General features: G+C 44.0%; 1 protein-coding gene across 7 annotated transcripts; it reads left to right on the top strand.

Moving 5' to 3' along the window:
* Positions 1–217: 217 nt before the first annotated feature.
* LOC139640249 (acidic leucine-rich nuclear phosphoprotein 32 family member E) lies at positions 218–21,258 on the top strand. Of its 7 annotated transcripts, none has more exons than XM_071514429.1 (8): positions 218–365; positions 6,871–7,020; positions 9,044–9,166; positions 10,116–10,278; positions 11,669–11,799; positions 15,682–15,728; positions 18,299–18,305; positions 19,286–21,258. In XM_071514429.1, the coding sequence occupies exons 1-8, from the start codon at positions 312–314 to the stop codon at positions 19,367–19,369; spliced, it is 759 nt and encodes a 252-aa protein (XP_071370530.1). In that variant the 5' UTR covers positions 218–311; the 3' UTR covers positions 19,370–21,258. The 7 variants fall into 7 exon arrangements, with proteins under 7 accessions (XP_071370530.1, XP_071370529.1, XP_071370532.1 ...); XM_071514428.1 differs by lacking the exon at positions 18,299–18,305 and adding an exon at positions 11,414–11,431 and having other exon boundaries at positions 11,666–11,799; positions 15,682–15,724; positions 19,284–21,258; XM_071514431.1 differs by lacking the exon at positions 18,299–18,305 and having other exon boundaries at positions 11,669–11,763; positions 15,694–15,724; positions 19,284–21,258.
* Positions 21,259–25,902: the final 4,644 nt, after the last annotated feature.

Below are 25,902 nucleotides of genomic sequence, written 5' to 3'. Positions count from 1 at the left end.
ATCAAGTTTGATTGACGTGTCGGTCATCCAACCGGCGTCAGAGGAGCAGGAAGCTCCGCCCACCTCATGGATTATGGCCGATCAGACTCGAGCGACGTGGCGGTCGTCCAATCGGCGTCCGAGCGGAGGCACGCGACCAACCCCGGGTCGCGGGGGGCGGGCCGCGCGCGAGGGGGGCAGGGCGCGAGGTATCATGGAGGATCAGTAGGCAAACTGTGGCCAGCAGAGGAAAGCAGCTACTGCGCGAGAGCCGAGACTTTCCTCAACATTTTACCGACTGTCAGCGCCGCGCGGAGGGAAAAGAATCCAAAATGGAGATGAAGAAGAGGATCAGCCTGGAGCTGCGGAACCGGACCCCGGCGGAGGTGAGCCGCTCGGTTTAACTTCTGTTTGATTGTTGCCTGAAATAACCCGGGAGCGGGCGAGCGGCGGAGCCTGGCCGCTCCGCCGCTCACATGGACCCGCTTCACGATGCCGCTCCGACCGCAAGTTTGTTTGTGGACACTTGGCCGGAACTCCGCTAAACCTCGGATATCGATCGGGTTATCGATCAGGTTACAGTTGGACAAACTACAGCATACGCGTCAACCGGGAACGGCGATCCCAGTTGGATGTGAAAGCATCTTAGCGCCGCCGTCCGTCCCTCCTCCTCCCGGGAGAAATCCCTTCAAGGTGGCCGCGCGGACACGAATTACAAGACCGAAACCAGTTAGCTTCCAGTTTTCTGTTCTCATCCCACCGGGGACGGTTAGCCTCGGACTGAAGTTCGGTTCGGACTCGTCTCGTGCGTTGTCCATGTAAAAACCGCTTCACGGACTAACGACGAGTTTAACTTTTGATCGCCCACCGGGGCGCGCACACAAAGTCGCCTTTAATGAGTGCGAGGCTTTTCCTAGAGAGAACACATAAAACTGTCCGTGTGGAGGTTCGGGTTCTCGGGTGTTTCGGTGTTTCGGCGCGCGGGGTGTTTGTGGAGCTCACCGCGGGCGGCCGCGAGCCGAACGGCGCATCAACATCAACAACAACGACAACGGCGGTTTGTGCTTCGTCGTTCTCTGAGCGGACATTTTAACTCGCCGACGGCTTTAACTTCCACCGAGTTATTTTCTCCCCTGGTGTTTTTTCATGAGCCACCGGGTCGTGAACCGTGATTTTTCAACCAGATGTAACGTCTGTTTTGAAGCGTTTGTCGAAAAATTGCGCGTAACTAATCGCCGAGCGACCGTGCTCGGCGGCGGACGCGGGGCGGACTGAGGTCGGTCAGAGACATTTTAAGTGGAGCTCGTGTTGGGTGGTAACGCGCTGCAGTAATCTGATTACTCCCCTCGGCAACAGGAAGTGTAACGAACTTGTATGAAGGAGTAACTAGTTCAGTTTCAGGAATAACGGCGCATTTACCGATCAAAAACAAGGAGCCGCTGCTCCGTGACGCGTCACAGTAACGCGATTACTTTACCGAGTTAGGAGTAGGCTACTGGAACGAATTACAATTTCGATTTCAGTGATAATGACGTTACCGAATAAAATAAGTCGTTACAGTGACACGCTGTGATTACTTTACTTCCCGCTGTATATTATCAGAAAACACAGTTCAGATTCCAGCAGATCAAACTACAGGCGGCGGCTCGTCATCAGACTGGATTTAATGCGTGTTAAGCGCGCGTGGCGAACAACTCCGCCGTTAATCTCGGTCAAACGGCCCAAATCGATTAAAATACCGTTTCTTATTTCCGTTTCAGATCGATAGCAGCGCGGCTCGGTCGGTGTTTTAACGCTGCGTCGCTCCTCTTCTCCTCCAGACTCCATGATGTGATTATATAACCGACCGACTGCATCACAACCAGCCCGCTTCAGTTTAACATGAATTACACATTCAGACGGGCAACTTGGTGGTGTCATGTTTTATGAATTGGGGGAAGCCGGCAGATGGTGTGTGTGGAGGCTCAGACCCCCCCCCCCCCCAATACACACACACACACACACACACACACACACACACACACACACACACACACACACACACATACTATTCTTGTAGATTACAGTAGGCTAAACCCCCGCGTGCACGCACACACGCACATGCGCAACGTATTCTTGCAGATTACAGTAGGCTAAACCCCCAACACACACACACACACGCACACACACACACACACACACACACACACACACACACACACACACACACACACACACACACACACACACACAGGTCTGAAAGCTGTCAAGCCTCCATTTCTTCATTCATGCCTTGTTCGCCCTGCAGGCTGCAGCTCCTTCTCTTACTAGTGAACAGTTTCCATGCTGGTTATATAACCATTATACCCACTGTAACCACTATAACCTGTGTGTGTGTGTGTGTGGGGGGGGGCATGGTAAACAAACATCAGTGACATTCCCAGAAAAAGCTTTTCTTTAACGCTTTCTGCACCTTAAAAGACTTTAACTCCTCTATTAAATGAGTCTATAGAGTCTATATCTATAGACTCATCTAACTGCCATCAGATTGATAGACTCACTGAGATTTTATGTCATAAATACGGTGGCCCAGAGAGCTCAACACACTGCAACTTCAGAAAACACATGCAGATAGACAAAACACAAGCAGATTAAGAAACATCTTCATCAATTTGACAACACATGCTGCAAACACACACAACCAAATACACACTAGGGCTGCAACTAACGATTATTTTCATTGTCGATTAATCTGTCGATTGTTTTCTCGATTAATCGATTAGTTGTTCAGTCTATAAAATGTCAGAAAATGGTGAAACATGTGGATCAGTGTTTCCCAAAGCCCAAGATGACGTCCTCAAATGTCTTGTTTTGTCCACAACCCAAAGATATTCAGTTTACTGTCATAGAGGAGGAAAGAAACCAGGAAATATTCACATTTAAGAAGCTGGAATCAGAGAATTTTAACTTCTTTTTCTTAAAGAATTACTCAAACCGATTAATCGATTATCAAAATAGTTGGCGATTAATTTAATAGTTGACAACTAATCGATTAATTGTTGCAGCTCTAATGCACAAAACACAACCAAATACAGAACACACTCGTTGTTCGATGCTTTGTGACTTTTGAAGTTATAGAAGTCGGTGACTCATCAGTGGTGTTGGAAAATGAGCTAAAATTTAAGATTTTTTGGTTTATTTTAACATCGTGATCACATGATTCATTGAACAAGTGTGTCCCAGCCGGGTGCGTCGCTTTTCTGTGTCCCCTGGAAACAGATCTGTGTCTTCTGTGCTACTCACAGAGTGTTTCTGTGTTTGGTTGAGTTGTGTGTATTCGGTTGTGTTGTGTGTGTTTGGTTGTGTTGTGTGTGTTCGGTTGTGTTGTGTGTATTCGGTTGTGTTGTGTGTGTTTGGTTGTGTTGTGTGTATTCGGTTGTGTTGTGTGTGTTTGGTTGTGTTGTGTGTGTTTGGTTGAGTTGTGTGTATTCGGTTGTGTTGTGTGTGTTTGGTTGTGTTGTGTGTGTTCGGTTGTGTTGTGTGTATTCGGTTGTGTTGTGTGTGTTTGGTTGTGTTGTGTGTATTCGGTTGTGTTGTGTGTGTTTGGTTGTGTTGTGTGTGTTTGGTTGTGTTGTGTGTGTTTGGTTGTGTTGTGTGTATTCGGTTGTGTTGTGTGTGTTTGGTTGTGTTGTGTGTATTCGGTTGTGTTGTGTGTGTTTGGTTGTGTTGTGTGTGTTTGGTTGTGTTGTGTGTATTCGGTTGTGTTGTGTGTGTTTGGTTGTGTTGTGTGTGTTTGGTTGTGTTGTGTGTATTCGGTTGTGTTGTGTGTGTTTGGTTGTGTTGTGTGTGTTTGGTTGTGTTGTGTGTATTCGGTTGTGTTGTGTGTGTTTGGTTGTGTTGTGTGTGTTCGGTTGTGTTGTGTGTATTTGGTTGTGTTGTGTGTGTTCGGTTGTGTTGTGTGTGTTTGGTTGTGTTGTGTGTGTTCGGTTGTGTTGTGTGTGTTTGGTTGTGTTGTGTGTGTTTGGTTGTGTTGTGTGTGTTTGGTTGTGTTGTGTGTATTTGCAGCATGTGTTGTCAAATTGATGAAGATGTTTTCTTAATCTGCTTGTGTTTTGTCTATTTGTGTTTTCTGAAGCTGCAGTGTGTTGAGCTCTCTGGGCCACCGTACATAAAGATTTTTGTACTACTGCTTATGTAGTACTACTGATACTACTACTACTACTACAAAGTGCTTTCCAAAACTAGATGAATTTGATTTTTCCCACCATGCTCTAAATGTTGCTTCACAGGCTTTCAGTTCAGTTTATTCACAAATCAGTTAAAATACAAGTAGAATCATATGAGACATAATGGAGAAATGTGAAGTGGGACACTCTGATGAGACGCCCAGACACTAAGCAGATAGTATTTAAATTATATGTTTACTAACACGTCTAGATTTGAAAAAGTGCATGTATTATACAGTAACAGGACATGTATTATACAGTAACAGGACATGTATTACACAGTAACAGGACATGTATTACACACTAACAGGACATGTATTATACACTAACAGGACATGTATTATACAGTAACAGGACATGTATTACACAGTAACAGGACATGTATTACACAGTAACAGGACATGTATTATACAGTAACAGGACATGTATTATACAGTAACAGGACATGTATTACACAGTAACAGGACATGTATTACACAGTAACAGGACATGTATTATACAGTAACAGGACATGTATTATACAGTAACAGGACATGTATTATACAGTAACAGGACATGTATTACACAGTAACAGGACATGTATTACACAGTAACAGGACATGTATTATACAGTAACAGGACATGTATTATACAGTAACAGGACATGTATTACACAGTAACAGGACATGTATTACACAGTAACAGGACATGTATTACACAGTAACAGGACATGTATTATACAGTAACAGGACATGTATTATACAGTAACAGGACATGTATTATACAGTAACAGGACATGTATTACACAGTAACAGGACATGTATTATACAGTAACAGGACATGTATTATACAGTAACAGGACATGTATTATACAGTAACAGGACATGTATTACACAGTAACAGGACATGTATTACACAGTAACAGGACATGTATTACACAGTAACAGGACATGTATTATACAGTAACAGGACATGTATTACACAGTAACAGGACATGTATTATACAGTAACAGGACATGTATTATACAGTAACAGGACATGTATCATACAGTAACAGGACATGTATTATACAGTAACAGGACATGTATTATACAGTAACTTTTCAATACAATAAGCTTTTCCACTCTGACAAGACATTGGGCCTCATGCAGGAAGTGATATACGAACAAATTTTCGTCTCCACGATTTGTTCTTATGATGTTGGGACCCGGTGATTTCTGGGAGTCACCAGTGTTTCCTTATTGTTGCTCTTCTCTTAGGTGAGAGAACATTTTCCGAGTGGTCGAGAGACTCTGACCAAGATAAGAAAAAAACATTTAGTTTTCACAGTCCACAAATTGTTTGTCCAATGCAAGGAAACATAAGTTTTAAATTTGAGGAACATAAAAAAATACATGAATATCTTATAATCAAATTTAGATTATTATGAGCAGCATCGCTGTCAAGTGGAGCGTCAGACTGGACAGACACCACCGCTCCAGTTATTTCTTCAGTTCTTAGGTCCTCCTCCTCCTGTCCTCCTCTTGTCCTCCTCCTCCTGTCCTCCTCTTGTCCTTCTCCTGTCCTCCTCCTGTCCTCCTCTTCCTGTCCTCCTGCTGTCGTCCTCCTGTCCTCCTCCAGCTGTCCTCCTCCTGTCCTCCTCCTCCTGTCCTCCTCTTGTCCTTCTCCTGTCCTCCTGTCCTCCTCCAGCTGTCCTCCTCCTGTCCTCCTGTCCTCCTCCTCCTGTCCTCCTCCAGCTGTCCTCCTCCTGTCCTCCTGTCCTCCTCCTCCTGTCCTCCTCCAGCTGTCCTCCTCCTGTCCTCCTCCTCCTGTCCTCCTGCTGTCGTCCTCCTGTCCTCCTCCTCTTCTCCTCCTGTCCTCCTCCTCTCCTCCTCCTGTCCTCATGGAGCACTTGGCTTGGGTGTGTTCTTGCTTCCATTTTCATGTCAAACCATTTTCTTTTCTTTTCACTTCCTGTGCGTCTCTCTGCTGACTCGACATTTACAGCATCATGAATGTTTTGCCGTTGCTGCGTTTGTGATTTTCCTGTAATGTCAGTCCTGACGCTCTGGGAAATCACGTTTACTTTGTTTAAGTTTATTTAACAGTCGATTTCATTACTGCTGAAGTTCTTCCTCTTCTTGGCCATGTGCCAGAGTCTTTACACACGGCACACCTGCCCTTATATGGTGTTTAGGGGCGTTACCTATGCTAATGAACTATCGGCCACGCCCCTCCAGTTTATGATCAAGTGGATTCATCATTCAGCACCTGGGTAAGAGCAGAGTTGGATGGTTAAGAACGTTTGGTGCATCTGGAGTTCACTTCTCTTATTTTTACTCTTAACAGAAAATTAAGAGAAAATAGAAATATATGAGAAATGTAAGAGTAAAATTTAAAGATGCTGAACAGCGGCAAAAAATGTCAGCTATCATCTGTTTTCCAAAACTGCTGAACCTGGTCAGACATCTCTCAAAGAAAGAGAGGAAGACAGAGAGAGAGAGAGAAACATACGAAGCAAGAGAGCAAGAAAGAAAGAAAGAAAGAGAATAGTAAATAGAATCTGGTGAAGAAATAAAAGAGTACAGAAGGGAAAGAAAGTCCTGACTGAATCCTCTCTCTCTCTCTCTCTCTCTCTCTCTCTCTCTTCTCTCTCTCTCTCTCTCTCTCTCTCTCTCTCTCTCCCTCCCTCCCTCCCTCCCTCCCTCCCTCCCCCCCCCCCCTCCAGGTAGCGGAGCTGGTGGTGGATAACTGTCGCTCCACAGACGGAGAGGTGGAGGGTTTGACGGACGACTTTAAGGAGCTAGAGTTCCTCAGCATGGTGAACGTGGGTCTGAGCTCGCTGGCCAAGCTGCCCTCCCTGCCCAAGCTCCGCAAGGTGACACACACACACACACACACACACACACACACACACACACACACACACACACACACACACACAGGGGATGGGACGATACATAAATAAATTCAATATATCTCAATTTTTTTTTGTCAAAATTTAATTAGAGGATAAACCCCTTGAGATGCACCATCTTGTTTTCGAGGGGTTAACAACATATAAACAAAACAAAATACATAAATAATAATAATGATAATAAATTAAACAATCCAATGATACTAAACAATCAACATATACAAATACAATACAAAAATTAATCAATACAAAGTAATAATTTATTTATATAGCACACACATTTAGATACGTTTTTGACAGACAAAATAAAAGCAGAAGACTCAAATTATGTAAAAGGCAATAAAAGGATAATAAACAGGGATTAAATTCATAGGAGGACAGAGGTGGAAAAGAGCAAACATTCAAGTAAATAGTGGTATAATCGTCGGATGAAAACCAAAATAATAGAATAAAAGTAAGATAAAATTAAGACAGAGTTAAGATAAAAGACAATAAAAAGACGATTAAAAGATGATAAAAAGACAATAGAAAGACGATAAAAAGATGATAAAAAGACAATAGAAAGACGATAAAAAGATGATAAAGACAATAGAAAGACGATAAAAAGATGATAAAAAGACAATAGAAAGACGATAAAAAGATGATAAAAAGACGATAGAAAGACGATAAAAAGATGATAAAAAGACAATAGAAAGACGATAAAAAGATGATAAAGACAATAGAAAGACGATAAAAAGATGATAAAAAGACAATAGAAAGACGATAAAAAGATGATAAAGACAATAGAAAGACGATAAAAAGATGATAAAAAGACAATAAAAAGACGATAAAAAGATGATAAAGACAATAGAAAGATGATAAAAAGACGATAAAAAGTTGATCAAAAGAGTTTCACAAGCTCTCCATCCAAATTATATTTTTGTCACTTTGTAAAGACATTTTTAAATTGTTGTTTACATTCCAGCAGCCAATGGCATCGCTGGAAAGATTTGAGTCTCAGAAATAAACAGAATTCTGCACAGTCAGACTTTGTTGTCACTGAACTGTTATTGATCACATCGGATCCTGATGTATTGATCCTGAACCTCAGATCAGGTATCAAATCGTATCGTCCCGTCCCAAACACACACACACACACACACACACACACACACACACACACACACACACACACACACACACACACACACTTCTATTTTTATTATTGATTTATTAATTGTCTTTACCTGCTTATTCCTATGTTCTCCTGTGTTCTCCTGTGTTCTCCTGACTGTTCTCCTGTGTTCTCCTGTGTTCTCCTGACTGTTCTCCTGTGTTCTCCTGTGTTCTCCTGACTGTTCTCCTGTGTTCTCCTGACTGTTCTCCTGTGTTCTCCTGTGTTCTCCTGACTGTTCTCCTGTGTTCTCCTGTGTTCTCCTGACTGTTCTCCTGTGTTCTCCTGTGTTCTCCTGACTGTTCTCCTGTGTTCTCCTGACTGTTCTCCTGACTGTTCTCCTGTGTTCTCCTGTGTTCTCCTGACTGTTCTCCTGACTGTTCTCCTGACTGTTCTCCTGACTGTTCTCCTGACTGTTCTCCTGTGTTCTCCTGTGTTCTCCTGACTGTTCTCCTGACTGTTCTCCTGACTGTTCTCCTGTGTTCTCTTGACTGTTCTCCTGACTGTTCTCCTGTGTTCTCCTGTGTTCTCCTATCTGTTCTCCTGACTGTTCTCCTGTGTTCTCCTGACTGTTCTCCTGTGTTCTCCTGTGTTCTCCTGACTGTTCTCCTGTGTTCTCCTGACTGTTCTCCTGTGTTCTCCTGTGTTCTCCTGACTGTTCTCCTGACTGTTCTCTTGTGTTCTCCTATCTGTTCTCCTATCTGTTCTCCTGACTGTTCTCCTGTGTTCTCCTGACTGTTCTCCTGTGTTCTCCTGACTGTTCTCCTGTGTTCTCCTGACTGTTCTCCTGTGTTCTCCTGACTGTTCTCCTGTGTTCTCCTGTGTTCTCAGTTGGAGTTGAGTGATAACAACATCTCCGGTGCTCTGGAGACTCTGTCAGAGAAATGTCCCAACCTGACCTACCTCAACCTGAGCGGGAACAAGATCAAAGAGCTGAGCAACGTGGAGGCGCTGGTCAGCACACACACACACACACGCACACACACACACACACACACACTCACACTCACACTCACACTCACACTCACAAACGCACACACAGAGAAATGTAAATAGCTTCTGGTCTGGTCTCCCTACCAGATTTCTTCCACAGTGAAGCTTACATTAGTGTTTGTAGTGAAACGCTAATTTACAACACCTGTCCACCGGAGGCTTTAAAAAAAAAAAAAAAAAAGTTAAAATAGAAAAAAGGAAAAAAAGGGGGAAAAAATAAGAGGACATAAAATACATCCACAAAATACAAAATACAGGTGTGTCTACAGGAGTATTAGGTGTGAGAATAATGTTGAGAACAACTATACTATTTCTTCTTCTTATCATTATTATTAGTCATGAGCCGCTTTCACACATGAAACCATAAAATTGCCGTTTCACACATGCAGCCTGTTCTGCATGTAGTGTATAAGGTATGATAACATGCTGCTACTGTATGCTGATATGCTGCCATGCCATAACATGTGACCATTATATTATATTATATTATATTACTATATTCTCTGATAGCAAAACCTGTGAAAGCAACATAACGTTCCATGTTGACAGACTACATGGTTAACATCACATGGTTTCCATAGTTTGGGATTGATAGTGATAATACCATGTCACTCCTACCGGGTGAAAACCAAAATGTCAGCTTTTCAGGAACTAAGAAAAGCAGCCTTGTTTCTGACTTTTTCAGTTTATCCAAACAGGATTGAAAAGGTTTCATAAAACTTCCATCCTGTAGAGAACCATGAGATCCTTCAACTGAAGTTAAAACATGAAAATCACCAAAAATGAGTCTGAGCAACAACACACACTGCACCACATACTGTCTCTCTATGCTCTGAAGGATCCATGTGCAGAAAGCAGCAGGCTGGTCCAGGTTCTCTGCTGACATGCCGCTGTGTGTTTTGTGTTGCAGCAAAACCTGAAGAGCCTGCGGAGCCTGGACCTGTTTAACTGTGAGATCACTACGCTGGAGGAGTACAGGGAGAGCGTGTTCGAGCTGCTGCCCCAGGTCACGTACCTGGACGGCTTCGACCAGGAGGACAACGAGGCCCCCGACTCCGAGGCTGACGACGAAGGTGTGTGTGTGTGTGTGTGTGTGTGTGGTGGAGTGTGTAAGTGTGTGAGACAGAAACAAATGAAAACTTGTCAGCTGTAAGCATCTTGACAAATGAACATAAGAGAATGAAAAATCAAATCACCAATAACGGCTCACTACTGCAACTTAATAACTTATGTTACTGCTAACATCCGTTAGCAAGGCCTGCTACGCTTAGACCGACAAAGTCCACCAAACAAAATAAAAACCTGCATCAAACCATCTGATGTGGTAAACTGACACGACTGACCTGACCAGGAAACCAGGGAACCTGGAAGGAATCTTCTCTAGCTAGACAAACACTTCACAAGACTGAATTGGAAAAGGAGGTTGCACTTCAACAATGGGATTATCAGTGGAGTGCTGAACCCAAAATCCAGAGCATGTTCCAAAAACTCTGAAAAGGCAGCACATCTCAAATTTCCAAGTCAAGAAGGACAAAATACTAACATTTCACTTATTTATTTGGCTCACATCACAATAGAAAAACGCATTTCGGCACAGAGCCTTCTTCAGAGCGTTGAGCTGTCCAGGTTCAATTTGGTAATAAACACAAGGGCAGAGTTAATACACAGCTGGGAGTTGGACCCAATTATTTAGGAACCAATCACTTTTCTTATCCCATGGTTCCAGGTACAAGGACCAATCACAATATGAAGCTTCACAAAACACTGTTTCTGGCCATCACTGTTAAGACCATACACTAGATGGCAACAAAGGGACATCACCAATAACGGCTCACTACTGCAACTTAACTAATGTTACTGCTAACATCCACTTAGCAAGGCCTGCTACACTTAGACCGACAAAGTCCACCAAACAAAATACAAAACCTGCATCAGACCATCTGATGTGGTAAACTGACACGCCTGACCTGACCAGGAAACCAGGGAAGGAATCTTCTCTAGCTAGACAAACACTCCACAAGACGTTTGAGTTATAGAGAAATGTGAAGTGGAAAAATGAATCTTCCAAAGCAACGTAAAGCAAAGTGAACGTCACTTCAGTCACATGATGCTGCAGCCGGTTGGTTTCAACAGTTCAAACCTTAGTCCCGCCCACAAAGGCTCTGATTGGCTGGATTGAGAACAAGCCGTCGACGAGGGAAACACCAGACTCTGAATCGCTCGACTAAATATGAAAAGTGGGCGGGACGAGATTCAGGAGTCTGGAACCAGGACGGGTTAAGGCCGTCTTCAAGAGAAAAGTTGTTCATATTCATAATAACAATGTGATAAACTGTTAGATCGCTCCACAGGGAGGTCAGAGGTCAGACCAGCAGCCTGGTAGGGGTTCGGTGTCTTGCTCAAGGACATTTCAGCAGGGACGGACTCATTGATTAAACCTGTCAATCAAACTTGTGTTTGCAGACGACGACGAGGACGGCGAGGACGGCGCCGGGCCGACGGGAGACTACGACGAGGAGGACGAAGAGGAGGATGAGGAGGGCTCAGAGGGAGGAGAGGTGGGCCTGTCCTTTCTGATGAAACAGGGCACGCAGGTGGGAAACAGAGTCTAGCGTTCGCCCCGGGGTCAATCGACGCTCAATTCAGCCAGAGGCCCGTTTCCCATAATGCACTGGTCCTCAGCTGGCGAGGAGAGGCACACTGGCCTGCCGCCACCTGTACAAATGTTAAAGAAATTATATAATATAGCAATAATACCCAAGACGGCGTCATTGTTCCATAATCTCAGTAACAAACGCCCTTTCTTTATGTCAGAACCTCATATTCTCACTAAAGGACTGAAGGTTTTTCTACAAGCTAGATCTGTTTCTTTAGCTCTAGTCTCTACTCCAAAACATGAAGAGTTGGAGCTTGAGAAGAGTCAGCTCAGTAAACCTGAACAAACTGTTAGCTAGCTAACTAGCCAGCAAACACACTGATGTTAATGTGAACACGCTAACGCTAGCTGCTACTAGCTACGTTAGCTAGTGTGCTAATCAGATGTGTTAACAACAAGACAGTGATGGTTAGCTGACCAGATGCTATGGTTAGCTAGCTAACAAGCTGACATTATCTAAACACTAAATCAATCAGATGGATCAGTGATGAAATGATCAGTTCAGTCAGAAACAGACAGAAATTAACCGTCTGTTCAATTCTGTTGAGACAGAAACACAGTCAGCTGTTCACAGAGCTGAGGACCTCCAAGATGGCTGCCAGAGGGGGGTGACATCACCTCTATATTTGTGAATGTTCCGCCCCTGTGGCCTGTAGACAGAGCCGGTAGTTTTCCTCTCTGGTTGTTTTCTTGAACTTGTTGAGGACCGCTGCCCCAAAGCCTCTCAGCTCTAACTGTGCGTTCACACTGCGATCAGCCTGGTCGACCCGCCTCTGTTCTGACAGGCTGTGGGCGGGGCCAGAGCCTGACAGGCTGTGGGCGGGGCCAGAGCCCACCTCTGTTCTGACAGGCTGTGGGCGGGGCCAGAGCCTGACAGGCTGTGGGCGGGGCCAGAGCCCGTCTCTGTTCTGACAGGCTGTGGGCGGGGCCAGAGCCTCCGTCTCTGTTCTGACAGGCTGTGGGCGGGGCCAGAGCCTCCGTCTCTGTTCTGACAGGCTGTGGGCGGGGCCAGAGCCCGTCTCTGTTCTGACAGGCTGTGGGCGGGGCCAGAGCCTGACAGGCTGTGGGCGGGGCCAGAGCCCGTCTCTGTTCTGACAGGCTGTGGGCGGGGCCAGAGCCTGACAGGCTGTGGGCGGGGCCAGAGCCAGTCTGTTCTGACAGGCTGTGGGCGGGGCCAGAGCCTGACAGGCTGTGGGCGGGGCCAGAGCCTCCGTCTGCACCGCCACAGTTTGAAATGTCAAATCCTGTATTTTTGCCTGGTTTGGTTTAGAGTTTACATAGCTAGCTAGCGCAAGCCAGAAAATTAACTCAATAAAATGACCTCAGAGCTTCCCAAGGATGGATCAGACGTTCTCCAAGCTTCGTTTTTGAGACGTTTATTCCTGTCGTCTTTCAAATGAAAGCTGTAGAGAACTGGGAAGCTTTGAATGTCTGGAATCAACTTCTCCATTTTTAAATATGTTCAGTAGGGAAACAAGGAAGGAAGATGGAGGCCAATGGGTTTCCTTGGTCGCTCAGCTGTAGGAGCTGGATGGATTCTGGTGACTGACGTGTTGCTCAGGGTGAACGCAGCGTTAACGTTGACCAACCGGTTCTTGGGGAAACTATTTTCAGGAAGGCGGATGCTGATGAATCTAAAAGGTTCATTTTCAGTGGAAATTCAGTACAGTGAATGTGAATGTGCACTTTTCTCTGCCACATCCCGTCTTCCTGGGCCGACTGAATTGATCCGGACTGATGGATTGACCCCCGGTGCGAGAAGTTTTGACCAGGTTTACCGCCAAAATGGCCGATCAGAGCACAAGAAAGTCTCTGAGACAAACTTTGGTTCACAGGGATCGGACTTTTCTTTCCTTTTTCTATTAAGAATAACATTTTCTTCACATTCATTTCTGCTGGACGTTAGCGACAGAAAGTGTTTTTTGCTGAAAAAGCTTGCGTTAGATGAATGACTTTCTATAATGACTTTTTTTTTATTACATCATTTCTTTTTCAGTGCAAAGGAAAAATGTTAAAATTAAAAATTGGACAGAAAATGAGCCGGTGCTGCTCAGGATTTACTTTTCTGAATACGATAAACGATTTTCTCCGACATACAACTTGGATGTTTCGTCCACAGCGCTGAGATGCCTTGGAGGAAAAAAGGATTTCAGACCTGAGAAAAAACAAGTTGCAGATCAGGAAATCGAACCAGTAAAAATTTAGGATAAATGCCCAGTCTATTGAAGAGTTCTTCCACCCTGGTGTCTCAGAGGCGGTCGTCAGAGTCGGTCTGATGGAGATGAACCTGGTCAAACTGATGTAGTGTGAGTCTGCCCTCCATGTTGAAACTAGCCGCAGTGTTGTTCCGTCTCTGATGAGCGGAGCGGGAGTTTAGTCCGCTTCCAGTGCTGCACCAGACTGACACCGCTCCCCTTGGTGATGTAGGAGTTCCACGGAGAACTTTTAGTCCGCCTAGAACCACTTTTGTGAGGATATTCCCCAGGATTTTGATGGTCATGGTGTCTGCAGGTTCTGAAAAAGTCTTAAATGTCTTAAATCCAACTATTAGCAGTCTTGTTTCACCATGCAATGGCAGGTCCAGAACCGGCAGCCGGATTCACCAATGTGTTCTTAAGATAGTTCTTACGAAATGACATAAGAGGAAAGTAAGAGGAAGTTCTTAAGAAGGCTCTTAAGTGCAATTCCTCAATATTTTCTTAGTAACAGTCTCATTTCTTACAGATTTCTTTAATTTTCCAACTTAAGAACTTCTCAAAATAGGGCCTGAATTAATTCTGGTTAATAAACTTTAGGCTTACTGCCATTGAGGCTAGGAGACAAGGCTAGGAGGCTAGGAGACAAGGCTAGGAGGCTAGGAGACAAGGCTAGGAGGCTAGGAGACAAGGCTAGGAGGTTAGGAGACAAGGCTAGGAGGCTAGGAGACAAGGCTAGGAGGCTAGGAGACAAGGCTAGGAGGCTAGGAGACAAGGCTAGGAGACAACCCAAAGTGCTTCCATCTACAAAACAATTGGGGAAAAACCTATTTAGAGCAACTAGAGCAAAGATTGAAACATTGGTTGCTGTTGGTAACTGTAAAATTTGCATCTTATTTCCAACAGACATGAGACAGAGGCCTACCTGGCCCTACACCAAATAAAGCTTTACAATAAATGTTCATCTTAATGTTAGGTGTAGGGGAACCTATGAAGACTTTGAACTATAACCTACTTGTCTAAAATGTGTTTAAATATATGATATTAGAGGCTTACCTTTTCACTGTAGGAGTTTTAAGACAGGTGAAGGGCCGTCTTAAAGTTAAGAAAAAAATCAAGAACAAATTTGAGAACTTTCATTTTAAGAATACCATTTATTCCTCAATTTTTTCTTAGGAAGAAACATAAGAAGAAAGTTAAGAAAAGATATAAGAGCTGTTTTTGAGAATAGCATTTTTTCCTATTTTTTTTCTTAAGACTAAAGTCAAGAAAAAAATGGCACTTGAAGATTTTTTTTCTTAAGAGGGTTTTGTGAATCTGGCCCCGGGTCAGTAGAACAATCTGTAAACACAGTTGGACTTCATGTCCTTGTGTCCTTTTTCTTATTCTGCCCCTTTATATTTTCACGACTTTTCACTAGTTATGTTCAATCAGAAACAGGCTGGTTTGGACAGGTTGGTTTCTGTATTTTGGTCTTGAATTCGAGTCCAGCTCTTAAACGTGGCTTTCTGAAACCTGCAGACACCCGGCTGTTTCCCCCCATGTAGTTTTGTAGTGTAACTAAAGATAACTGTTATTTATTTCTCTGTACTATCTGTCTGTCTTTCCCTTCCTCTCTCTGTCAGGAGGAGGAGGAGGAGGATGACTATGCAGAGGAGGAGGAGGAAGGTGAGTGAACAGAGAGCACACTGACCGCTCCCGGTGCATCATGGGTATTTCTTTTGCAGCTGAATACTAAAGTCGATCTATACGGCGATGAAAGGAGACGCTCTGCAGCGCTGTCATATAACAGCGTTTAGACCATGGGACACTAAAACTCTTCACTGAAACCGGGACTAATGAATTTAACAGCATTTAGATGGTGGGACACTAAAACTCAATTGAAACCCAATACTAGTGAAATCCGCTGAAACCATATTTAGACCATGGGACACTAAAACTCTTGAATGAAACCAGTCGTAATGAAATGAACAGCATCTAGACGGTGGGACACTAAAACTCAGTTTAAACTCATACTAGTGTACCATGTGAAATCGTATTTGGACTATTGGACACTAAATGTAAACCAATGCAATGAAATTCCCTGAAACGTTTTTTATACCATGGGACACTAAAACTCTCCATTTGAACCAGTATTGCTGAAATTCCACTCAAAGCCTAATTAACTTTTCTGAAAGGCTTTGAAGACAATCTGACACTAAAATTCTCAATTGAAACAATACTAGTGAAATTTTCCCCAAGTAGCATTTAGTCCATGGGACACTAAAACTCTTCACTGAAACCCATACTAATGAAATGAACAGCATTTAGATGGTGGGACACTAAAACTCAATTGAAACCCAATACTAGTGAAATCCTCTGAAACCATATTTAGACCATGGGACACTAAAACTCTCGAGTGAAACCGGTACTAATGAAATGAACAGCATCTAGATGGTGGGACACTAAAACTCATACTAGTGTACCACGTGAACATCGTACTTGGACCATGGGACACTAAATGTAAACCAAAACAATGACATTCCCTGAAACGTTTTTTATACCATGGAACACTAAAACTCTCCATTTGAACCAGTACTTCTGAAATGAATAGCATTTAGACCATGTGACACTAAAACTCTCCATTTGAACCAGTATTGCTGAAATTCCACTCAAAGCCTAAATAACTTTTCTGAAAGGCTTTGAAGACAATCGGACACTAAAATTCTCAATTGAAACAATACTAGTGACATTTTCTCCAAGTAGCATTTAGACTATGGGACACTAAAACTCTTCACTGAAACCAGTACTAATTAAATTAACAGCATTTAGATGGTGGGACACTAAATATGGTTTCAGAGGATTTCACTAGTATTGGGGTTTCATTCGAGTTTTAGACCATGGGACACTAAAACTCTCGAGTGAAACCAGTACTAATGAAATGAACAGCATCTAGACGGTGGGACACTAAAACTCAGTTTAAACGAATACTAGTGTACCATGTGACATCGTATTTGGACCATGTGACACTAAAACTCTCCATTTGAACCAATATTGCTGAAATTCCACTCAAAGCCTAATTAACTTTTCTGAAAAGCTTTGAAGACAATCGGACGCTAAAATTCTCAATTGAAACAATACTAGTGAAATTTTCCCCAAGTAGCATTTAGACCATGGGACACTAAAACTCTTCACTGAAACCAATAGTGATTGCATTGTTTTGGATGGTCACCGATCAGTGCGAGAGGAAATCTTGGATTATTAGAGGGAATTTTCACATTTGTATTTTTTTTTTCCCCCGTTGGATTACAATGGAGGACGAGTGCTGGGAGTGGAAGAGAAGGACAGTTTTCATGTTTAAAGCTCCAATCTGCAACTTTGAAGTGTATGGTTAGCCCCGCCCCCTTCCCCCGCCCCACCACCTGTCAGTCATCTTGATGACATCATCAGGTCAGCTGTAGCGTAAAGCCGCACCTTGACAGACACGCCCGGCTCGGCGCTGGCCCCGCCCCCCTAAAGACACGCCCACAGGAAATGGTTTACGCCCCCAAAATGTCCCGGCATCACTGACGAGACGGTTTCAGACAAACTGGGGATTTAGGCCTTTAGGGGATTTATTATTTTAACGTGTAAAAAGTTTTATATTGCAGCTTCAAGTGTACACACACACACACACACACACACACACACACACACACACACACACACAGAGGTACTTCTGCTGGCTACAGATGCAAAGAGTCAAAGCCATGCGTAGGCAGCAGACAGTGTGTGTGTGTGTGTGTGTGTGTGATCAGTAGGCAGTGCTCTCTCCCCTGTCGATGTGCTCAGTTACAACAAACTCCTCCATACATCCAACATGCCAGGGGAGCTGACTGACACACACACACACACACACACACACACACACACACACACACACACACACACAGAGTATCTGGGGAGTCTTTGAAGCCGGAGAATCCCTTTTAACATGGAACCAAAAATGGCTGCCCCAGAAAATATAGAACCATATGGTAATGATATGTAAATCAGTGTATTTTACAGCAAACCCTCAGGTTCCTGTTTATGATTATTTCCATTGGAGTGGAATTAGAGCTCTTATTGGCTGTTGGGAAAGAAACTGTCAACATTAATATTTGTAGAATATTGTGGGCAGTTTTCAAACATTTCATCTTCTGAAAGGACAAACTTCCTTCAGAATCACTGTAATGTAAAGTTGTAGTTATTTCTATTTTTCTTGGTGGATAACCGGCCAATCAGAGACGAGGTGACGTCACCTCCAGATGTTTCCAGTCTGATATGAGAAAATGTTTCAGGATGTAAAACCTCAGCGGTAAACGTCAGGTTTTGGTGTCAGTCCCTCAGGATCAAAGAGCGAGGGCTTCTTTCTAGAGCCGCCATTTTGTACCGAGAGACGTTCAACAGTCATACAGGGAGGGTCTGGCTGCAGAGCTCCGCTGTCAGGCCCGCTCCACTGTCAGGCCCGCTCCGCTGTCAGGCCCGCTCCATGCTCAGGTCTCTTCTTCTTCTTCGTCAGTTATTTTGAACTCCCGGTTCCCTCTCAAGCTGAAGTTCAGTGAAGCTCGCCACATTTCCAGGCTTGTTGCCGAAGCGCATTTTCTTTTCAAAATAAAAGCCCCACGAGGCTGCCACAAAAAACACGGTTGTGAGTGATGAAATCTCACAACAAATCTCCCTAATTAATGATTCAGCAAAATGTTTAAGGGGACGACATAGACTGTTTCATGACTGTCTTATGATTTGGGGATAATGCTAACCGGGAGAGATGAAATATCATAACAATAGAAGAGATATCTCATCCTTCCCCTCCGTTTCTAGCTGCTGATTTCATTAATTTTGTTTAGTGCTTGTTTTCATTCATTCATGCATACACTTAATTATTCACACGTAAAAAAAAAAAATGCAAAAAACAGCCCATTAGACACATAATTTCAAACAAAAACATCAATTAACCGACCTACAACAACGTCGGATTGAGCATTAAAATAGCCGACAGAAAAAGATACTAGTTGGCAATTTAATAAACCAACGATGAAGAAGAACATTGGGCTGCGTCATTAGAATGAGAGAAGAAGAGAGCTGAGCGTGGAGCTGGCCTGACTCCTTGGGCCTGACAGCGGAGCTCTGCAGCCCAGACCCCTTTTTTGAATCACACGGCGAGAGTTTTAATGGGTCGGCGTCCTGTCCTCTCATCGATCCGATTGGTTTTGCTTTCTCTCTGCAGAGGAGCAGGCGGGAGTCCGGGGAGAGAAGAGAAAGAGGGAGGCGGAGGACGAGGGGGAGGACGACGACGACGACGAAGACGACTAGGCGCGACTCGTCCGTCGGCCCGTTTGTCTCCTTCTGTCCCGTTCTGTCCATCTCAGTCAACCTCTGGACCCGACCTCAGCTTGAGAACAACGGCAACAACCACAGCAGCAACAACAACAACCACAGCAACAACAATCGGCAACAGCAGCAGCAGCAGCAGCAACAGGAACAGTGTGATCTTGCAGATAGTTCGTTTCAGTTTGTATACAATAGAATATCACTGCAGAATCTATATGTCTTTATTTTTAGATAATAATGATAATATAATATATAAGATTGCAGAAAAAGGAGATTTTATCAATGATTCATTTGTATTCATTCCAAGTTGGAGACCCCCTGACCCACCCCCGACCCCCCCTCCCATGTTTCCCCTGAAAATCTCTGGTTGTTCAGGATAAAAGACTCCAAAGGATTTTATTTTGGAAGTCCGTCTCCTCTCCATCACTCTCCTCTCAACACTCGGCTGGTGGAAGATTGAACATGGCAGCGATTTTACCAGCCAAAAAAAAAAAAAAAAAAAAAAAAGTCTCCTGTCCTCATGTGGACTGGTTCCCCGTTAGCGGTTTCTTCATGATGTCTTCAAAAAAAACAAAACAAAAAAAAGGGGGGATTTCAGCACAGAGATCTGGCAGCCGGACTCCAGATGCAGTACACGGAAGAAGGTCTTTTTTCTTTTTCTCTTTTTCTTTTTTTTTCCTGCTCTGGTTCTGGCCTCCACCCGGACGGACTCGGCGGTCTCGTCTCCCCCGGTCGGCTCTTCCATCGAGCCGCTCGGGTCCGCCGGCCGGCTTCCTTCCTTCCTCCGCTCGGACCGGACGGAGGCTTTTTGGCGGCTCTGCTCAAGTCCGGAAGTAAGACCACGGGCGTTCTACAAGACGACTCTGCTGTCCAAAACCGCCGCGGTTTCCCAGCATTCACTGCTTCCCCCCCCCCCACCGTAGACCGGCGTGGACCAGGCGTGACCGTCCCAGAGGAGGGGAAACGCCAGGAAGTTTGTCGGCGTCGAACCGAACCCACGACAGAAAAACCTCCTCCATCCCCTCCACCACTGGATCAGGATCTTTACTCTTCATCGTCCCCCGGCCTGGTTTACACAAACCTACAAGATCCGCTGTTTAACCTTTTTGCGGCACAGAGATGATTTTGTAATAACTGGAAGGATAGCTGGCTCTCTAGACTGTTCATTATTCCTCCTTTTTTTTTTTTTTTTAAGTTTTTTTAAGTTTTCTGAGCCTTCTGTATGTCATTCTGTCTTAATTTGGTTTTATGAGTACAGATCTGATCTCCAAACAGGGACAATCCACACCGAATCTGATTCACACACTTTTTTTTAACCCGTCAAGAGTCACAAAGGATTAGAAATTGGGTTCTGATTATTATTATTTTTTTTTATTTTTTTTTATTTTGGATCTGTGTAAATGCAGCCAGATCTGTCTCTTGACTCAACCGGGAGAAGACAGCTCCCCCTTCAGGAACTTTATGTGCATAACACCCTATCAGGGACGTCAGTGAAAGTACAGGATGTCAAATCCACTTGCTTTTTTTTTTTTTTTTTTCCTCGCGTGTATGAACTGCTGTCCGTCACAAGCCAGTCTCTGACCCAGGCTGGTGGTTTCAGTTTCTCACTCAGCTAAACATGTTCAGGCTCTAACATTCACCATCTGCAATTCAAGCGTTTCCCCAGTTACCCCGATGCATTTTTTTTTTTTTTTTTGTGTCAATTTAATTTAACGAATCGTGATCACATTATGACTCTGCTGTCTTCATGAAGCCCTGTGTCGCATAGCTAGATATATGAAGGCCTGGTGTAGCGCAGGCCCAGATAGGTAATACTGATAATTATTATTATAATACGCCCCAATGTGTGTGTTTGAATTACTGTAGGGATTTTACAGGGAGGATAGGGGGAGGGGAGGGAGGGGAAGAAAGGATTAGTGCAAATAGGGTTTTTTTGGGGTGGTGGTGGGGGGGGGGGACTCCTTTTTAGATAAAAGTTTATGTTTTTAGTTTGATATAAAACCTAGCAGGTCGCCCTTAAACTGCCCGTCCCTCCATGTTCTCACCAGTCACCGCGTCTGATTCAGGTTCCACTGCAGACAGAGGAAACTCCTTTTTACTTTGTACTCGTCTCGTTGCTCACTGCAGCACTGCAGCCGCACCCCCGAGAGGAAAAGCCTTCAGTATCACGAAGGTAGAATATATGAAAGGGAGTGGGGGGGTGGGGGGGTGGGGGCAATGATGGCTACCACTGTAGGAACACTGTACAAATTATCAACTCTTACTTTTAACAGAATCGCTGTAATGTTTTAGCATTTGCATCATGTACACTCTTAAAAAGGACGCGTCGTTTTCAACACAGCGCCGCGTCTCGTTTCAGACAAAATATACAATGCGACAGATACTGCTGTCAGTGAGCAGAGCATTATGGGAATGAAAGCAGGAGGTTGGCAGGTTTTCTCACTGATAAAGGGAGCGAGAGGTCAAAGGGCCAGAGCATCGTTCTGGTTACTATGCAACACAAAGTTTGACAATAACTTGCAACCTGTCTAATTATCACTAGCCAGCTAACCTGAAGTAACAAAGGGGATAATGTTGAAAATAAAGATGGACAGGAGGAAGTTAGCTTGTTTGCTTGGCGTCCGTTCTGAGGAGGAGGATGAAGGTTCGTTCTGTTCTCACGTAACGCGGCTCGAGTCGAGTCCGGCTGGAGCCTGGGGCGGCGCTCAAAAACCCCGGGGCAGCTCAAAACCCCCGGGGCAGCTCAAAACCCAGGAGCAGAGTTCAGAGGAGACACCGACCTTCCGCCAGCGCTGAGCAGTTCTTCAGCTTAAAGACATTGTTCCTGTAACTTCAATTTGAAGTTAAATTGATTTCTTGACTCTAGTGGAAACAAGTCCCTCTCTCTCTCTGTTAGTTTCATAGTTAACGGCTAAAAAACTCATCCGTTGGCAGAAATCTCCGACCGGGTTCGCCACCAAAATTTTATAATTTGATCTTTGGTCCAAGACCGATCTGTCCACCAAATTTCATGGAAATCTGTTCAAAAACATAACCTCCTTGGTGGAGGTCCTGAATGGGGGGAAAAAGGTGTAGACGCAGTTCAAACTAGAAGGAACTCGGAGAGCGCAGACCTCCGCCAAGGTTCGTGCTGTTATCGCTTGTTCGTGAGTCAGATCCGGATCCGCTCCAAAATGTAATGGATTCTTCCTTGGCTCATGCTGCACCCTTCCACAAAGATTCATGAAAATCGGGCCAGTAGTTTTTCTGTAATCCTGCTGACAGACAAACAGACAAACAGCACAGAAAACATAACCTCCTTCCCATGTGATCGCAGCCTGTTTGAACCCATCAGAGGTTCTAGGGCTGAAAGCGTCCTGCGAGGTGCTTTGGATGAAGGCGTCCACCAAACAGCATGACTGTGCGTTTTCATGGTCGAGACAGACGGAAGGTGTTGAAGGTGACGCGTCGTTTTTTTAAGAGTGTTAAGTGTAAAGTTCGCGTCCCGTCCAGGGGAAGAACTCCAGACCGGTTCAGCGGATGGGAGCGGCTCGTTTCTCATTGATAGCACTGGGTGTTTTAACACAGCAGAACACTTTGGCTCTGTGGTTTTTAAGGCAATATTGTAAATAGGATATCGGCTCAATCGGTTTTTGGTGTCTCATGTTATCAGGTTTGTTTTTATTTTTTAATGAAAAGTAATTTTCCGGATGTTTGTTTTTTCGGGTAAGCGGCCTCTGGGCAGCGAGGTGATAGTTAAACCGCGTCTTTGACCCCCGACCCCGGCTCACTCCTGTTACAGTTATTTTTTTTCCCATCATCCCGTTTGTGGGGAGTTATTGTGTTTTGACGTTTTTGTGTGGTGTAAAAAAAAAAAAAACATCTTAAGAGGGGTTTTGAATAAAAAATATATAAGTAAAAAAAAAAAGTTGTTTTTGAGAATGATTTGTGATGAAGAGTTTGGTGATGACTGAGCAATAATTCACTCAAAATATTTTTACTTTCCAGCATCCACAGTAGAAATTACTGTTAAAATGAAGAGTTTTGCTCCAAAATGAGAAATCCGATATAGAGGTGAACCAACACCTGCTCTTGGTTGACGGCAAGAAGTTAAAACAAATTCTTCCTTTTTAAAGGGATGGAGGATAACTCAGGTCCTTGGTTGGCAAAATTATTCCAGACTTGATCCTCTATATTTTAGAGATAATCAATAATGCACTTCAACTGTCTCCCTCCTAACTCCATGAGAAACTCTGGAAAGGGAATCCCCCGGCGACGCCCCTCTCTCACAGTGTAATAGGATCAGCAGCTCGTCTTCTTGGCAGCGACTGATGTGTTAAGAAAAAAGTGAAATGATGTCAGACGAGCTAAGCTGTCACCGGACTCAGCGGCTCGGAGGAATAAGCCGCTACATTAAATCCACTCATCACTGCTAATCTCAAATGTTAACTTGCCTTGTGAACGTCCAGAGGAAAGAAAAGCTCTGACCTGTATGAAGCATCAGCAGATCAATGTTGTTGAGGTTGTTGCTTTGATACCCGACTTTGGTTTTAACACTAGAGCCAACAGCCAGAGGAAAGACTTAAACACTCTCACACCCCTTTTCCACCAAATTAGCTCTGGTTCTTGAACCGGTTCCGTTCAGGATTCTTGGAACCTTGGTGCTATCTAGTGAACCGGCCCGCGTTTCCACCAGTTTTGAGCGGAACCATTGTGATCAAGGATGTAAACAGGAAGTAAACAGTAGTAGCAAGATGGCGGATCGCATTGATTACCTGCGATCTTTTGTTCTGTTGTTATACCTGTAGAATATGACACGCCCACTGATGTCGTCACGGTTCGCACTTGAAAACCTGCTATTCTTTGGTTTCAGCTGGGAACCAACATTTATTTTTGGTCGAAATGCTCCAAACGGTTCAAAATTAGCTGCGCGAACCAGAACGGAACCTGTTCCATGTCAGTGGAAAAGGGGAATTAGAGAGCAAAATCAAAAACAGAAAGACTCAGAACGCAAAGGGTTCGAGCCCCATTGCAGTTTGTTATAGTCCATGTTTTGAAAGTCAACATCCAAGGGAATGGGTTCAGAGCCAGGCTCGGTGGGTCAGTGGGCTGTTTGGTAGAACTGAGGTTATGAGGTTTTGGGTTCAAGCCCCATTTCTTAAGTCCCGACTATGTCTTGAAAGCCACCATCCAGAGTAAAGATTGAAGTGATAGAAGTGATGGATGAGAAAATGTATTTTTTAAGAAGCATCAGTCATCCAGAAATGAGAACTATGAATCTTTACCAGATCAGAAGGTGAATCTGTGAGACTCCGTGGCCTGAACAGCCGTATGAGAGACAGGAGGTTGTGGGTTTGAGTCCGGATTTCCTCTTAGAAGTTCCAAGTACGATTATGAAAGTCGACATCCGGAGGAAATATTGAAAAGCTCTCAGAGAAAAAGCTCAGCAGCACCGAGGTTCAAGACCCGTACACTGGAGTTCATTCAGAGTTTCTTTCACAGCCAAAGTCCAGAGTAAAGACTGAAAAGGTCTCAGTTCTGTCAGGCTCAGCGGGCTGGTTGGTAGCTCTGACACCAGGAGGGTTTTGGTTCAAATCCCACTTCTTCAGTGGCCTGAGTATCTTTATAAAGCCAACATCCAGCAGTAAGAGTGAAAAGCTCTCAGTGAATCAGGTCGGTATCGGTGGCTCAGTGGGCTAGCGTGGACTCAGTGAGGTTTTGGGTTCAAGCCGTGTTTCTTAGTGTTTCTTAGTGTTTCTTAGTGTTTCTTCAGTCCCAGTTATGTTTTCAAAGCCACCATCCAGAGTTAAGAGCAAACCGCTTCCAGTGTGAAGGAGACAAAGTCGTCAACTTAGACCGTCGATACCAGAGGAGTGACCAAGTCAAGTGTGACTCGAGTCCCAAGTCAGTCTCAAGTCTTGAGGCACAAGTCTAAACATAGATTACCAAGTAGATTACCAAGTCATTAATGTCAAGTCTAGATGTAGAACGTCAAGTCAGAACAAATCAATGCAGTATCGTTTTAAGAGGATAAAAACCTGGTAAGAGCATCATGTACTGGCGCCTGTAAGTTAGGCAGATGCCCTAAAAATCAAATATTTAGAATCTAATATATAATTAAATATTATATTAATATTTAATTAAAAACTAAGTAAAATATCTGAAATCTAATATTTAATCTAATATTTAATTAAAAAATAAATAAAATATCTGCTCTGTCTGCATTTAGATAGCATAGTTGCATTTGGATTGCTGCATCCCCTTTCCAACCAAAGTGGTTTATTCCAACCTGCGCTAAAAATATATTACCACAGACTACGAGACGATGGGATCGTGAATAGAGAGACAGCAGCATGAGAACCATGAAGTGAACATTGAACAATTTATGGTCAAAGAAAAGGAAAACAACAGACAGGTTTGTTTCTCTGAAGGTCTGAACTGTCTCCACCAGAGGAGGAAGGCCCAACGTTTAGCTAGCTAGCTAACAACTGTTGTTTTTTTGAGACTAGCTAGGTTTAGATTGGCTTTTGTGTTGT

This window comes from Centroberyx affinis, unplaced genomic scaffold, assembly GCF_046629955.1.
Source record: "Centroberyx affinis isolate AG114_WGS23_722 - 3 ecotype Tasmania unplaced genomic scaffold, CSIRO-AGI_Caff_v1 ptg008778l_1, whole genome shotgun sequence".
Classification (NCBI taxonomy): Eukaryota; Metazoa; Chordata; class Actinopteri; order Beryciformes; family Berycidae; genus Centroberyx; species Centroberyx affinis.
This window is presented reverse-complemented; position numbering and strand designations above follow the sequence as displayed.